General features: G+C 42.9%; 1 protein-coding gene across 2 annotated transcripts in view; it reads left to right on the forward strand.

Moving 5' to 3' along the window:
- LOC121875732 overlaps positions 1 to 15,353 on the forward strand; it is a 39,814-nt gene that overhangs the window by 7,838 nt on the left and 16,623 nt on the right. For both annotated transcript variants that reach the window (XM_042380387.1, XM_042380386.1), the window contains 9 exons: positions 404 to 533; positions 2,517 to 2,668; positions 2,857 to 3,039; positions 3,881 to 4,182; positions 4,616 to 4,844; positions 6,387 to 7,692; positions 7,790 to 7,913; positions 8,072 to 8,225; positions 12,696 to 12,887. In XM_042380387.1, coding sequence (XP_042236321.1) covers positions 404 to 533; positions 2,517 to 2,668; positions 2,857 to 3,039; positions 3,881 to 4,182; positions 4,616 to 4,844; positions 6,387 to 7,692; positions 7,790 to 7,913; positions 8,072 to 8,225; positions 12,696 to 12,887 — 2,772 coding nt within the window. The remainder of the gene's footprint in view (positions 1 to 403; positions 534 to 2,516; positions 2,669 to 2,856; positions 3,040 to 3,880; positions 4,183 to 4,615; positions 4,845 to 6,386; positions 7,693 to 7,789; positions 7,914 to 8,071; positions 8,226 to 12,695; positions 12,888 to 15,353) is intronic.

Consider the following 15,353-nt stretch of genomic DNA (forward strand, 5'->3'; position numbering starts at 1 on the left):
TGTTATATCGTGTGTGGCCAAAATAAAAATCAGTGTAAATGCCAACTGTGAACCCTTACGTGGCCCCTCAACAGTGTACACAAATTCAGCTAGGTTGGGTGAGTTATGCTGTACAGTGTATCTCCCCAACCCCTGAGTAATCTCCAGTAATGTCACTCCTAATATGACCGTGATGAACATAACCAAACCTAAATAACTTAGCCAAATAATTCTCACTTGATTCGGTACAACAAGGGTATAAGTAACTCAATGTCACTTTTTCTTAGAGCCAGACATCTTTTTATGAGCTTGAGACCAGTATCCCTACAGTCATAAACCCATCGTCTCTTCTTGCCAAGCTAATCACCTGAAAATTCACATATAAAATAAACTGTCAAATTTTTTAATACCTAAGTCTTTGCAGAAGGCCTAGGAAGGCCCCAGGAAGGTGACATCGCGTGCATCAAGTGTCCGCCGGACGCCCATGTGGAAGCGCCTAGAGGCAAGGACTGTGTGTACGCCCACTTCCCCAGCCCCCTGTCCTGTACACCCAGGTGAGCTGAACTGTACAATTTTGTCCCCAGTTCTCTGTCCTGTATACCTTGAGTGTACGCACGCCATTTTTTTAATGAATTATTTAATGTTGTTTTGTCAAAAGTCTAAGGCTAGTGTCATTTTAAAAGACTTTCGTGTTTCCTCCTAGAGGGAAAAACAGCTTACAACAGTTAGTAAGATACACAGTGAGTCTCCTCGAGAGATTGCGTTAAAAAAAACGATAACACTCTTACCTTCACTGATAAAAGGATAACGAGATTAACGACATCCATGAAACTAGGAATTTATTCTTACCAAAATGCTCTGATGTCAACAAGAAACGTTAGTTAGAAAATATATTATTCTTCTTTTATCTTTTGATGATATAATCACTCCATCCTGAAATGTATCTCAAACATTTACAGTGATTTACGTATGAACCTCATTACCTGTGTGTTTTTTTTTATTTTTCGCATGGTTGCGTTATTAATCTGGGTGACATAATCTCGAGTTTACTGGTGTTATTACAGACTCTAACACTGCCAACCTCACATGCATTTTGTAGGTCTGGATTCACAATGATTCATAGGTTAACTTTTCTTTGTGAGTGAGGCTGAGAGAACGTGCAGTACATGTTACTTTACACTCATAATGTTGTAGGTAGAAGGCAGCTATCAAACAGGGAGGTATTACTGTCTGGGAAGATACTGGAAGCATAATGTATTGTCTAATGGTAGACCCTGCTGCTATATGGCATCACAAAAATTGTGACCAAGTTCCAGGTTACTAATCTGACTTTCTGCCTCATTTACACACAATTGCAGGGTTTCAATTGTTTCTCTAACTTTGACAACACAACATACCTGTACATATATCGTTTCTCACTATTAATATTTTTTTTCTTTTTTTATGGTCTTTTATTATTATTATTATTATTATTATTATTATTATTATTATTATTATTATTATTATTATTATTATTATTATTATTATTATTATTATTAATTGACCTGTGCCCTGGTGGGCTAATCCCGTAAAAAAAAAGAAGAAAAAAGATGATAACACCGCAGTTTTACCCATTTTGTTGTGTCTCACCTCAAAGGAGCCAACTAAGTATCATTTCATAATACCAGTTAGAGAGAATTTCTATAGTACGAACCAATGAGCATCCGGGACACGATAACCTTTGGTGACCCTTGTAGCCAAGTCGCGGACGTCAGAGTGACAAAAAAAAAATCGTAATCAGGGAAAGTTGTTAGAGCTTCCAATAACTTGATGACATAAACCACTGACTCTTCAGGCTTCTGCGCTCTTGACTCTTCAGGCTTCTACGCCCTTAACTCATGAAACATAAAGGCAAGCATGAACTGAGCATGCTTCCCTGTTGGGCGCTGTAAACGCTTCTGCGCTTCACCTTACACAAGGATGTAGGGGAGTGCCCAATAAAAAAAAAAAAAGTCGGCGCCTGTGTAGACCAGTCGCCCGCCGCCAACACGTGTCTTCAACCCTGTAAAAAAAAAGAGAAAAAAAGAGCTAATACAGTATATTGACATTAACTCTTACATGGACCTGGGAAGTGGTGGGAGTTGTTGTGTTTTGAAGTATAAACGCGACTCCATCTGGCACACACAATACCTAGACCATATCGGGAGAAATATCTATTCACTCTCAACCTTGTTACCTTTCTGATATAAGGTTGACTCTTTGGATTAACCCGTCAAAGCCACGATACACTAGACAAGCCTAAAGTGGGTACAGGTCACACTGTAGTAGCACTCTCTCTCCTGCACTCTAACTCTCCTTAACTTTATATAATACTGACAAAAGTTTTGGGATAAAATTACTGTAGACAATTCTTTCCAAAGGCTATTTATGTAAACATTCTCTCCTAATTGGTGCTAAGTGAATTATTTCGGTTCAGGGAAGGTCTTGGTGTAGAATTGATGCAATTTTGGACGAATACTTTAGTGTGTGTTGTGCTGAGTTTGTGGTTGGTGTGGCAGGTGGGGGGAGGTGAGGACCGTGGTGACTGAGGGCCCCACGCCTGGTACACGCCTACAGGAGGGCCGCTACGCCATGGTTATCACAGTGGTGGCTGGCGACGCTCTCTCCTCCATACCCATCACCTCCTGTAGGTTTAATTACAACGTACAAGGTAATGTAGACAAAGGAGATTTGATAAACTACTGTACTGGGTTCACATTCTCAAATATATTCAGCGATAATTTGTCCTCATAACTATAACCAATAAAGATCATCAGTGTTTGTGTGTGTGTGTGTAAGGAATTATAGAATAAGTAAACTAACGAGAGGAAGAGTTCATACCACACTATCTCTTGGCAGTACGCAAGTGTGGTGAGTTGCCGAGAGGTGGAGGGTTGGAGGTGTTCTGCACTGCGGGACGCGCCTGGGGTTCCCGCTGCTCCTGGAGATGTATAAATGGACTCACCCTCCAAGGCTCCTCCTCCACCACCTGCACCGGCCACCGACACCCTCATTGGTCACACCCGCCCCCCGCTTGTACAGGTGAAACTTACTTTTCTTTTCCAGGCTGGAGCCCTTAGTTTGGCTATAATAATAATAATAATAATAATAATAATAATAATAATAATAATAATAATAATAATAATAATAATAATAATAAACATCGTGTGTTTGTAGGCAAGCTCAAGAATGAAAAGAATAGCATTATAATGTTGAATATGGGTGGTGGAAAGTTGTACAGGCTGCGTGATAAAAGGAAAGGTGCAAGAGGAATAGCAGATACCTTGTATAAAGAGAAAGTTGATGCAAGGAAGTACAAAAATTATAGGGAAATAAGTGAGTTAATTATACCAGGGAAAATGTGTTTATAGAGGTATGATAACCGTATGAAAAACAGTGTATTAAAATGTGTGGGTCAAGTGCTTCTTTTAAAGAGTATGAGTGAAATGATTTTGGCGATGGGGAAATTTTTTAACTTTTAAAAGTCTAGAAAAACAACATATGATAGATAGAAAAGTGATGAGGGAAGTATTGGATATGGATGAGGTGAAGAGAAAATTGTTGAATGTTGTGTAGAGGATCAGTGTGGGAGACGTGTGACAGGTACACACACTAGTAATATTAATGTTATAAGAATAAAATGTTTAGGTAGTAAAAACGTCTCGAGAAAATTTCAGATCTTGATTCTGTAATTTCTTCTTCCGTAATCGAATATGTAATTAGCCTGTTTATGAGCACTTTATATATAATTACAGAAGCATACACAGGATAATTTGAAGCACCCCGTAATCCCTTCACTGTCATAAATCATCACAAGGAGGAAGTACAGAATTATCCAAAAGAAACGTTACACATGCTTGTTTTCTGTTCTTCGACCCTACAGAGCCGACTTCACCTGCTCCATCTGGCAGGAGGGGCTGTAACCCCCCACCAGAGGTCCCGAGAGGTCACTATGTTTGTGAGACCTCCACGGGATCTTCCAGAAGAATTTCCATCCCTAAGGATGCCCCCGCCATTACCAGGGACACCACACACGTGGCTCTTGTCAGCCACCTGGAAGGTATTGTGTGCACGCTGCACTGTGATCCTGGGCGAGTGGTGGGCGTGTCGCACCGCGGACGAAGTAAGCTTACCTGCGCTCCAGGTGGCCATTGGGACCACCGCCCACCCCCGTGTCGCCGGCAGGTAGGTACTGGTGTCGAGGCTTGACTATTTGCAAATGTCATAAATCTCATAAATCATATAGTTAAAACTGACTTTTGTCGTTGAGTTAGGAAAATTATAAACTTCAACCATTGTTGATCTGCGCCAGCATATACTGTCACTCACTCTGGGTAATGTGATCTAATATATATAACGGTCTTCAGAAAGTTCTCTACCTGTCGACTTTTTCTTTTGTAATATTTCAGAGAATTTGCTTCATGGTTACAAGAAGATATAAATAATTGGGTTGTCTTGTAAAACTAGAAAGTATAATATTTATAGATAACAGAAAGTTGGCATTGCAGTTACCTCACAAGGAATTAGAGATTTGCTTACCAGATGTGGCCAAGCTGTAACTACTTTACTGTCCATAATGATGAGGCAGACATTAAACTATACGACATGTCCTCCATAGGTTACTCCAGTACTTAAGGCCGGGGAGTGTGAGGACCACTCTCTCACCTTCCCTCACTCGCCCCTCTCCTTCCTGCCGCTGCCTACTTTCACCACTGCCAGCGGCGTCCCCGCCCACGTCACCTGCCTCCTGGAGGGCACATCACACGGCCTCTACACCAGGACCTGCACGGCCAGGGACCCCGAGCTGGAGACATCAACCATCTGCAAGTACAGGATCATTGTCAACGGTGAGCCCCACCAAGTTACCTCTTAATATAAATACGCCCATAGCTATTATCAATTATGTAGTTCTTATTACAACTCTCACACACACACACACACACACACACACGAGAGACCAGTAAGCAGTGATAAAGAAGTCAACAGGAAACACAGATCTTTATCACCCAGCTGAGGGAGTTACTTTTAGCTCAGCTGATCCTACCTTACGTAAACATTCACGAGTACAGCAAGAAAATGTTGATTTTGTACACTGTACTGTACTAACAGCCCGCAACTGTACAGTGTTCCAGGTCAATAAAATCACAGCATTTTTAATGAAAGAAATCGATATTTGGTCATAAGTTTTATATGTAATAGGTAAACATTTCTTTAGTGTCACTATTTTACGAGCGATTCGTACAAGGGAACGTGAGAAGGATGATTCAGGGTGTGACGAACACGAAGACTATAGAGCGGAAATTTTGCAAGGGACATCGTGTATGTGTACACAGCATTGGCCCCTACTTTGCCATATCTTAATTTAAGCTTCATTTATTTTTAAAAAATCTTGGGGTTTGCACTTACTTTGGCATTTATTACCAAATTAACCATTTTACTTAACCAATGGAGTATTAAATATCTTAATAATAAAAGAGAGACGAGTTACTATTTTTATGTGGGAAGTTTTTTTGTTTTTTTCCTGATGGTCAATGAGTGAACAAGGGACTCGACTGCCGAATACCGTAGACAGCACTCGTACCCTGATCCAACTACAGTACTCTGGTGAGTGTAGGGGAGGCGCTTGACGGGTTGTGATTACTGCTGTGGGTTATCATGATAGAAGTGTTGGTTGACGAGGGTAGGAGATGCTGGTTGACAGCACGTCAACAAGTACCCCTGGACTTGTTGACGGGGGTGTGTGACTTGTTTGTGGTCGACGGACACCGGATATGAGTCACAGCTAAATCACCGGAACAAAATAAGTGTGTGTGTGTGTGTGTGAATAGTTATCTAATCAGATGCTAAAGTGGACCTTAATTTTGATAGACAGTTGTAGTAAGATCTAAGATACAGCTGGGAGTGATAGTCTGGGGCTTGGCTTGGGGTCTCTGAGTTCACTTCAGTTCAGCTTTATTCAGTAAAATCGTCATACAAGTTTACATTGATTGAGCATGAGTATAGACAATGCATGCTCAAAATACAGGTACACAATATACATACAATGTAGGTATACAAAAAAACGTACACGTATACAGTGCGGGTATAAACAAATTAGTAAACAGTAAGGCGTGTTGAATCTGCCTCGTAAATGGATTTCTAGGAATGTTCTGAACTGTTTGACTAAAGCTAAGTACAACAGTAACATCCAAAACAACATTAAAGTTACATCGAGATTCGTTTGTGTTCATATGTATTTGATATGTGATATTAATTTTATACCGCACTTATTTTCCAATTTTCTTTATTTACCCTAAGTCTCATGTTTATCTCGCTTCTCTTTGTTTTCTTCTCATATTTGCTTGTTTTTTGATCAATATTTATTTGTTTCTTTTTCGAATTCTTGTCAGGTGGAAACTTGGATCCTGATGCTGACATTTTACCTAGTACATTTGGCAAGCAACATCACCCATCACACTCGAGAGAAGATGAAGGACGAGGTTTGCACACTGAGAATGATGTTGACGGTGCTCTCACACTCAATATGGATGAGAAGTCTATCGTACAGGAGATACATCAAGATTTTGGCGACAACGAAGGTACAATAGACGGTAACAATGGCAAGGAAGATCAATCCAGGATTTATAATGAAAGAGGGGATAGTGATGTTGAATATGTTAATAAGGAGTTTGATTATTATTACGACGCAAGTGACGATGATTACAATGATTATTCAATCAAGTATGATAATAGCAGTGTAAGGATGCCAGAGTTACGAGTGGATGTAAACAAGTTAACGATATCACCACTAGCAGACGTATTTGGGAATGCGATTCATAATAACAGAGCTGACACCGTTGAAAAGGTTAGAAATACGGACGATAGAAATTTCACAGACGATAATGGAGAGGACACTCGTTCACACTCACTAAAAATAAATAGTCAGGTAAACACAAATCGAATCGAAATTGAATCTGATAGCCATTTTACCCTGGTAGATTCCATGCCCAAAGTGATGGAAGAAGACATGTCTGATTTATTTCCTCTATTCCGAGAACATCCTGACGGAGACATCGGAGTCCACAGTAAAAAAGGTCATTCAAGAGGCAGGACTAAAGAGCAACAGGAGAAAGAAGTAAGAAAACAAACGGTAAATGATGTGCATAATGAAACTGAAACCAGGAAAATATACAGTGTCGGCGAGGCTGTCAGCACTAACACCAGTCCGGAAGTTGCTGTTGATGGTGACGAAATCGGCAAGGAAGACGAGAAGAAACTCGAGTCGAGTGTCAAAGAACCTGGTGATATAACAAAGGCGAAAGAAGAGGTGAAAGATAACCAGGCGTTAACAGAGTCTGTGATTAAACTTGACGAGACAAAGCAGATAAACCCGGGAGACTCTGGTGTAATAGAGCTCCAGCCAAGTACATTCCCATCAGTTGTGCGGGAAGAAAACTACAAGAGAATGGTTGAGATAGAAGAAAACAGCAGGAAGAGGGAAACTATGGAAGAAGATAGCAACGCTGGAGTGTTGGAGGAGGACAATGAAGAAGAGAGTCAAGCCGCGATGATGGAGGCCATGTTGACAATGAAGGTACTTATGGAGGACTGTGGTGCCACGGTGGAGGTGGAGCAAGTGGTACAAGAGGCGTTGCTTGGCCAGGTAACCTGCAATGGTCTTACTTGCCACCATCCACACGCCACTTGCACCCACACGTGAGTAGGGGCGGTGTAGTACAGCGGCCTGAGAATGATAGAAAATGAGGCCTAGTTTCCAGCAGGACTGATGACTTGTTTCTCTCCCCTCAAACAGGTCAGCGGGTGGAGGCAGCGTGAGCGTAGTGTGGGCGGTGGGCGGCTTGTATGAGGCTGTTGGCGACTATTACTATGACGACCACCACGTGCCTGAGGTGGAGACGGCGATAGCGGCTGTTCTAGTGAGTATCTGTGTGTGTGTGTGTATCTAAATCGTAAAATGGCAACAGGATAAGACATGGTTATGGTTATCCACCTCCTCCTTGTTATTCTTCTTGCTCTTTCTCCTCCTCCACTTTGAAGGTCCCATAACCATCAGTTACCTCCACTTGATCTGCAGGAGTCGACGCAGGAGGTGTTGAGATCGCCGTCCTTCACGAGGTCTCTGGAGGCCCTGGGAGCCACCCTTGATCTGTCGTCCTTCAACCTGACCCAGCTTGACCTGTTGTGTCGACAACTAGGTCACGGCCTTAACCCAAACACCAACCGCTGTAGTAAGTCTCCTCTTGTATGTGTGTGACGATAGTGATAGTAGTAATGAGAGTAATGATACTAAAGATGAAAATATAAATGCAGTAATAGCCATACTGATGCCATTGCTAATGATAGCAATAATGTTAATAATATGAATATGATAAAAAATACCATTATTGGTGATAATGATGAAGATTTACTACTGAGGTGTGTGTGTGTGTGTGTGTGTGTGTGTGTGTGTGTGTGTGTGGCGACGCAGTGGAAGGGAGGACGGGAGAGAGGCAGAGGATAACGGAAGGAGGAGGAGGAGAATAATACTTTTTAGAAGGATTTTAGGATGTGTGTAAGCAATGTTGCCGCAAGAAGAAAGAAGGTTTGGGCCTTCCCGTACCCCTTGCACTCATACCCCTCCCTACCCTCATCAGTCTTTCCCCTCCCTGCCCTACCCCTATCACCCCTTCCCCTCTTCTCCTTCCCTACCATCCTTCACTCTTCACCCCCCCCCTCACCCTTCCTCCCCCATACCCCCTTCCTCCCCCCTACCCCCTTCACTCCTCTTCCTCCCCCTATGCTCATCTCTATATTATTATAGCGCTTAGAAAAGAATAAATTATGGGATGGCAGACTCAGTTGTGGGCTGCTGTCGGTTCAGGTTTGATGTGACAGCATCATAAACAAACCTGCGACTCTGTGAATGATCGTGACGTCATCCATGCATGCGCAACCCCTGACTCCCATGAGAAGCTTTGACGGGGTTGTGCGTTGGTAACAGTAAGTGTTTAGTTGATATACAGTACGGTATATTCTCACTGTAATTTTAATGTCGTATTCGATGTTCTGTTTGTGCTTTATGTTAAATTAAGCCAGTTATGTGTGTGTGTTTTTTCTCGCCTTAAGAGATGAATACACCGAACTAACCTTTGAGAATCCGGGACTCAAATCCGGTTGTAGTGTCACGAACCACCACATCTTTACAAGAACGTCAACATTGACTAGCCTGTTGATGATGTAACACCTGTACGTAAGAGAGAGAGCAAAGACACAGATAGACAAATAGACATGACAAACGAAGAAACAAATATTCCCGTCCACGGACAAAAACATGCAAACAGAGAAAGTTAAAGAGCTAAAATATATATATAACAACAGAGACGAATGAGAGAGTGAACTGACAGACCACAGCTAACCACATGTGCGTATTAGGAGTTGAAGACGGTGTACACCCCCCTCCTCCCCTCCCCCACACACGATCTCTCAAATTGGATGTAATTGGTCATTTAATAGGCAGTTAGGGTTCACTCATCACCCCCTCGATAAAGTTACCTTATACAGTGTAAGGTTATCTTCTTAATAAACGAGGAATTTCCTGAGCGTCACCGTGAGGGATTGTTTTGTTTTGTGAACCTGCAGTGTTTGTAAACAATGAACTTACTAGGAGCTTCATATGGAAGGATTGTTTGTGTATGTGAAGCTGCAGTGTTGGTCAATAATCAACTTAGGTGCTGATTTAGAGTTAGAGAGGGAATTGGAAATATTACAGTATCTAATTTGAATTTTTAATGAGAGAAGTTGTAAGTATACGAAGAAAGAAGGATAGGAAAAGACAGACGCTGGGATGGAAGATTGAAATTGAAAGTTGGCTCCCCGGAGAGTTAACAAAGCTGGAAGGAATGGCAGACAACAAGAAAACGTTTGGAGCCTTGATCGTCAGCCTTCGGGACACGATGATGGCATATTGGGATCAGCAGTACTCGTGGTTTTGTTGTCTGTAGAGAATGTTACTAGCTTATTGACGGAGAATGTTACTAACTAGCACACTCACTGACGGAGAATGTTACTTACTAGCACACTGACTGTCGGAGATGTGTTAATAGCACACTGACAGAGAATGTTACTTACTAGCACACTCACTGTCGGAGAATGTTACTTACTAGCACACTCACTGTCGGAGATGTGTTAATAGCACACTGACAGAGAATGTTACTTACTAGCACACTCACTGGCGGAGATGTGTTAATAGAACACTGACAGAGAATGTTACTTACTAGCACACTCACTGTCGGAGAACGTTACTTACTAGCACACTGACTGTCGGAGATGTATTAATAGCACACTGACAGAGAATGTTACTTACTAGCACACTCACTGTCGGAGAATGTTACTTACTAGCACACTCACTGTCGGAGATGTGTTAATAGCACACTGACAGAGAATGTTACTTACTAGCACACTCACTGTCGGAGAACGTTACTTACTAGCACACTCACTGTCGGAGATGTGTTAATAGCACACTGACAGAGAATGCTGCTTACTAGCACACTCACTGGCGGAGAATGTTACTTATAGCACACTGACGGAGAATGTTACTTATAGCACACTGACGGAGAATGTTACTTATCGCACACTGACGGAGAATGTTACTTATAGCACACTGACGGAGAATGTTACTTATAGCACACTGACGGAGAATGTTACTTATAGCACACTGACGGAGAATGTTACTTGCTAGCACACTGACGGAGAATGTTACTTATAGCACACTGACGGAGAATGTTACTTATAGCACACTGACGGAGAATGTTACTTATAGCACACTGACGGAGAATGTTACTTACTAGCACACTGGCGGAGAATGTTACTTACTAGCATACTGACGGAGAATGTTACTTACTAGCACACTGACGGAGAATGTTACTTGCTAGCACACTGACGGAGAATGTTACTTATAGCACACTGACGGAGAATGTTACTTGTAGCACACTGACAGAGAATGTTACTTATAGCACACTGACGGAGAATAAATTATTTGTACGAGTAAGTTGTTTTTGTTTTTAATTATATTTATCGCTTTTCATTATAGTGTATGTTTAATCTTTTGTTTCTAATTCCATCTTTATCATATCTTTTTCACTTTAAACTATCTTTAAATCTTTCAGAACTTTTATTTTTTTTAGCTTTAATTGTGTCTTAGTTTTCGTTGCGTCTTTTTGCGAATAATTGCGTCTCCTATCATATTTCGTCTCAGTTGCTTCAAGGAGGCGGGTTGGTCTACAGTCTACACGGTACAGTCTTCCTCCACCACTTACCCACCTCCACCACACCCCTCCTCCACCACACCCCTCCTCCACTCCACCACATACCCATTTCCACCACACCACACCACCACCAGCTCACGGATAAAAATACAACAAACCCTCAGCGACATCCGCCGCGATAACACCAACAACTTTTCTAGGAAGACATTACCGCAGCGCTTAATACACACACTAGCGTCATGCTGTCTCTCCAGAGTCCTCACTTGCTGAAGACATGTTGAAGTTCTAGAGCTTGCTTAAACTATGTCAAAGTCCTGGCTTACCGCACTGGCTGTTTTCAAGGTTCTAGGTGACCCCACTGGCCGTAATCAAGGTTCTAGGTGACCCCACTGGCCGTAATCAAGGTTCTAGGTGACCCCACTGGCCGTAATCAAGGTTCTAGGTGACCCCGCAGGCCGTAATCAAGGTTCTAGGTGACTCCACTAACCGTAATCAAGGTCCTAGGTGACCCCGCAGGCCGTAATCAAGGTTCTAGGTGACCCCACTAACCGTAATCAAGGTTCGGTGACCCACTAACCGTAATCAAGGTCCTAGGTGACCCGCAGGCCGTAATCAGGTTCTAGGTGACCCCACTGGCCGTAATCAAGGTTCTGGAGTGACCCCACTAACCGTAATCAAGGTTCTGAGTGACCCGCGCAGGCCGTAATCAAGGTTCTAGGTGACTCCACTAACCGTAATCAAGGTCCTAGGTGACCCGCAGGCCGTAATCAAGGTTCGTACCCCACTAACCGTAATCAGGTTCTAGGTGACCCTTAATCAACCGTGCCGTAATCAAGGTTCCTAGGTGACCCCGCAGGCAGTAATCAAGGTTCTAGGTGTAACCGCAATCAAGGTTCTAGGTGACCCCACTAACCGTAATCAAGGTTCTAGGTGACCCCACAACCGTAATCAAGGTTCTGGTGACCCCACTAACCGTAATCAAGGTTCTAGGTGACCCACCAACCGTAATCAAGGTTCTAGGTGACCCCCACTAACCGTAATCAAGGTTCTAGGTGACCCCACCCCGTAATCAAGGTTCTAGGTGACACCCCTGCAGGCCGTAATCAAGGTTCTAGGTGACCCCACTAACCGTAATCAAGGTCCTAGGTGACCCCGCAGGCAGTAATCAAGGTTCTAGGTGACCCCACTAACCGTAATCAAGGTTCTAGGTGACCCCACTAACCGTAATCAAGGTCCTAGGTGACCCCGCAGGCAGTAATCAAGGTTCTAGGTGACCCCACTAACCGTAATCAAGGTTCTAGGTGACCCCACTAACCGTAATCAAGGTTCTAGGTGACCCCGCAGACCGTAACCAAGGTTCTAGGTGACCCCACAACCTCTGTCCGTCACAACAAACTCTACATCACTCAATAATTCCCATCTAGAATAATAGTATATTCCTCGTGTATATTCCAGGCTTGTGCGTAGCAGGGACGTACAGTCGAGATGGATCGTGTGTACCGTGTCTGGCTGGGACGTACATGGACCAGGCTGGACGGTCCACTTGTGTACCATGTAAGGAGGGAAGCCACGCTCCTCGCCCCGGCATGACTCACTGCTTATCTTCCACTGTACCAGAACACGACCCCGGGGCCTTGTCTCCTTCACGTAAGTAACCTCTTTAATAGAGGGTGCCTGGGAGGAGGGGGGGGGCATGAGGGGGGAAGGTATACTCAAGAAACATTAGATTTTCCTCCCATGTAAGAAAAAAGATAGTTTTTCTTCCATGCATTTGTGTAATTAATTCAGCACAAGTATTGGGACAGGCAGGTGTGCCACCAAGGCCATGCACTTGTCCACTACCACCTAGCCTATGTACCAGCTCACTGAAATATGCTGTATATTTGATTACACACACACACACACACACACACACACACACACACACACACACACACACACACACGCGCGCGCGCGCGCGCAGTACAAGCTATTTCAACACAATGTTTTGACCTCGCTGGCTCTCTTACGCTTTACTCTCGTGTGATGACGTCTTTAAAACTGTCGAGTGTCAAGAGTAAGTGTCTAGCATTGTCATTACTAGGTCAAGGACGCCACTACTAGACCCAACATCTGTCGTCACCATAGTAGAAGGGGTGGTGGAGAGAGTAGTGGTGATGGGGGGGAGAAAGAAAGGATTGTGGGAAGAGTGGTGATGGTAGTGGTGAGGAGGAATTGATGATGGTGAGTGGTGGTGATGGTGGGGAGAGTGGTAGTGGTAGTGGTTGATAGTGGTAGTAAGAAATGGTTGATGTTGGTACAGTAGTGGTGGTGATGGTTGGTGGTGGTAAGAAAAGGTTGATGTTGGTAGTGGTGATGGTTGATGGTGGTAGTAGTGGTAGTTATGGTTGATGTTGGTAGTGGTGGTGGTTGATGGTGGTAGTAGTGGTAGTTATGGTTGATGTTGATAGTGGTGGTGGTTGATGGTGGTAGTAGTGGTAGTTATGGTTGATGTTGGTAGTGGTGGTGGTTGATGGTGGTAGTAGTGGTAGTCATGGTTGATGTTGGTAGTGATGGTGGTTGATAGTGATGGTGGTTGATGGTGGTAGTAGTGGTATTTATGGTTGGTGGTAGTGGTGGTGGTTGATGGCAGTAGTGGTATTTATGGTTGATGGTGGTAGTAGTGGTATTTATGGTTGATGGTGGTAATAGTGGTATTTATGGTTGATGGTGGTAGTAGTGGTATTTATGGTGGTAGTAGTGGTATTTATGGTTGATGGTAGTGGTGGTGGTTGATGGTAGTAGTAGTGGTATTTATGGTTGATGTGGTAGTAGTGGTAGTTATGGTTGATGTTGGTAGTGGTGGTGGTTGATGGTGGTAGTAGTGGTAGTTATGGTTGATGTTGGTAGTGGTGGTGGTTGATGGTGGTAGTAGTGGTAGTTATGGTTGATGTTGGTAGTGGTGGTGGTTGATGGTGGTAGTAGTGGTAGTCATGGTTGATGTTGGTAGTGATGGTGGTTGATGGTGGTAGTGATGGTGGTTGATGGTGGTAGTAGTGGTATTTAGTAGTGGTATTTATGGTTGATGGTAGTGGTGGTGGTTGATGGTAGTAGTAGTGGTATTTATGGTTGATGGTAGTAGTAGTGGTATTTATGGTTGATGGTGGTAGTAGTGGTATTTATGGTGGTAGTAGTGGTATTTATGGTTGATGGTAGTGGTGGTGGTTGATGGTAGTAGTAGTGGTATTTATGGTTGATGGTAGTAGTAGTGGTATTTATGGTTGATGGTGGTAGTAGTGGTATTTATGGTGGTAATAGTGGTATTTATGGTTGATGGTGGTAGTAGTGGTAGGGCAACAAGTAGGGCAGGGCCTTGGAGAGCAGTGGGTAGTAACAGCCAAGGCACCACTTTACCCCATGAAAGAGTGTCTCTGTGTGACTGCCTCATCACCCCCCCCCCACCCACTCACGAGGTGTGTGTGTGTTCTGTGTATATTTGAGTCTTGAGTTATCTTTCAGCCTTTTTATTTGTTTAGTCTTGTTTCTATATTGCTGGGTTGCCGGTTACAAGAGCAGGTACAAACTCAATTCATTCACTGTCTTTTACTCATTCTCTTTTACATTGTCATTCACTCATTTGCTCTTCATTCTCAGTCATTTACTTCTTGTTTTTGCTGCAATAACTCGTTTGCTATGGTATTCCTCCTCCTCATTAAAGCTCCAAATATCTGAGTTTCTGTAGGTCAAGATATTATAATGTATCAGTAGTAGAAGTTCATACATTGAAATATATAAAATGAACAATAGGTATCCAGCTATCCACACAACTCACGTGGCAGGTCTTCACGCTGAGGGATAAACATAACTATTGTTTATCACATTTATCCAATTTTGATCTTATTCATTTTAGGCAAAACAAAAAACTAAATGTCATAAATAATGTAGAGGACGATGAGAATGTTTCATGTTATTCTACTAAGGTTTATTTTTAACAAGTAACAGTAAAATGAAGTAAGATAAAAGTACAGTCGCTTGCACTTATACCTGGTACAGAGGTTGGTGCGTTTTGTGAGATGTGACACCTCTATGTTTGTTTACATCGTATTAAAACTCCCGGCATGGCCGTAAGGAACC

This window comes from Homarus americanus, unplaced genomic scaffold (assembly GCF_018991925.1).
Source record: "Homarus americanus isolate GMGI-L3 unplaced genomic scaffold, GMGI_Hamer_2.0 scaffold22250, whole genome shotgun sequence".
NCBI lineage: Eukaryota > Metazoa > Arthropoda > Malacostraca > Decapoda > Nephropidae > Homarus > Homarus americanus.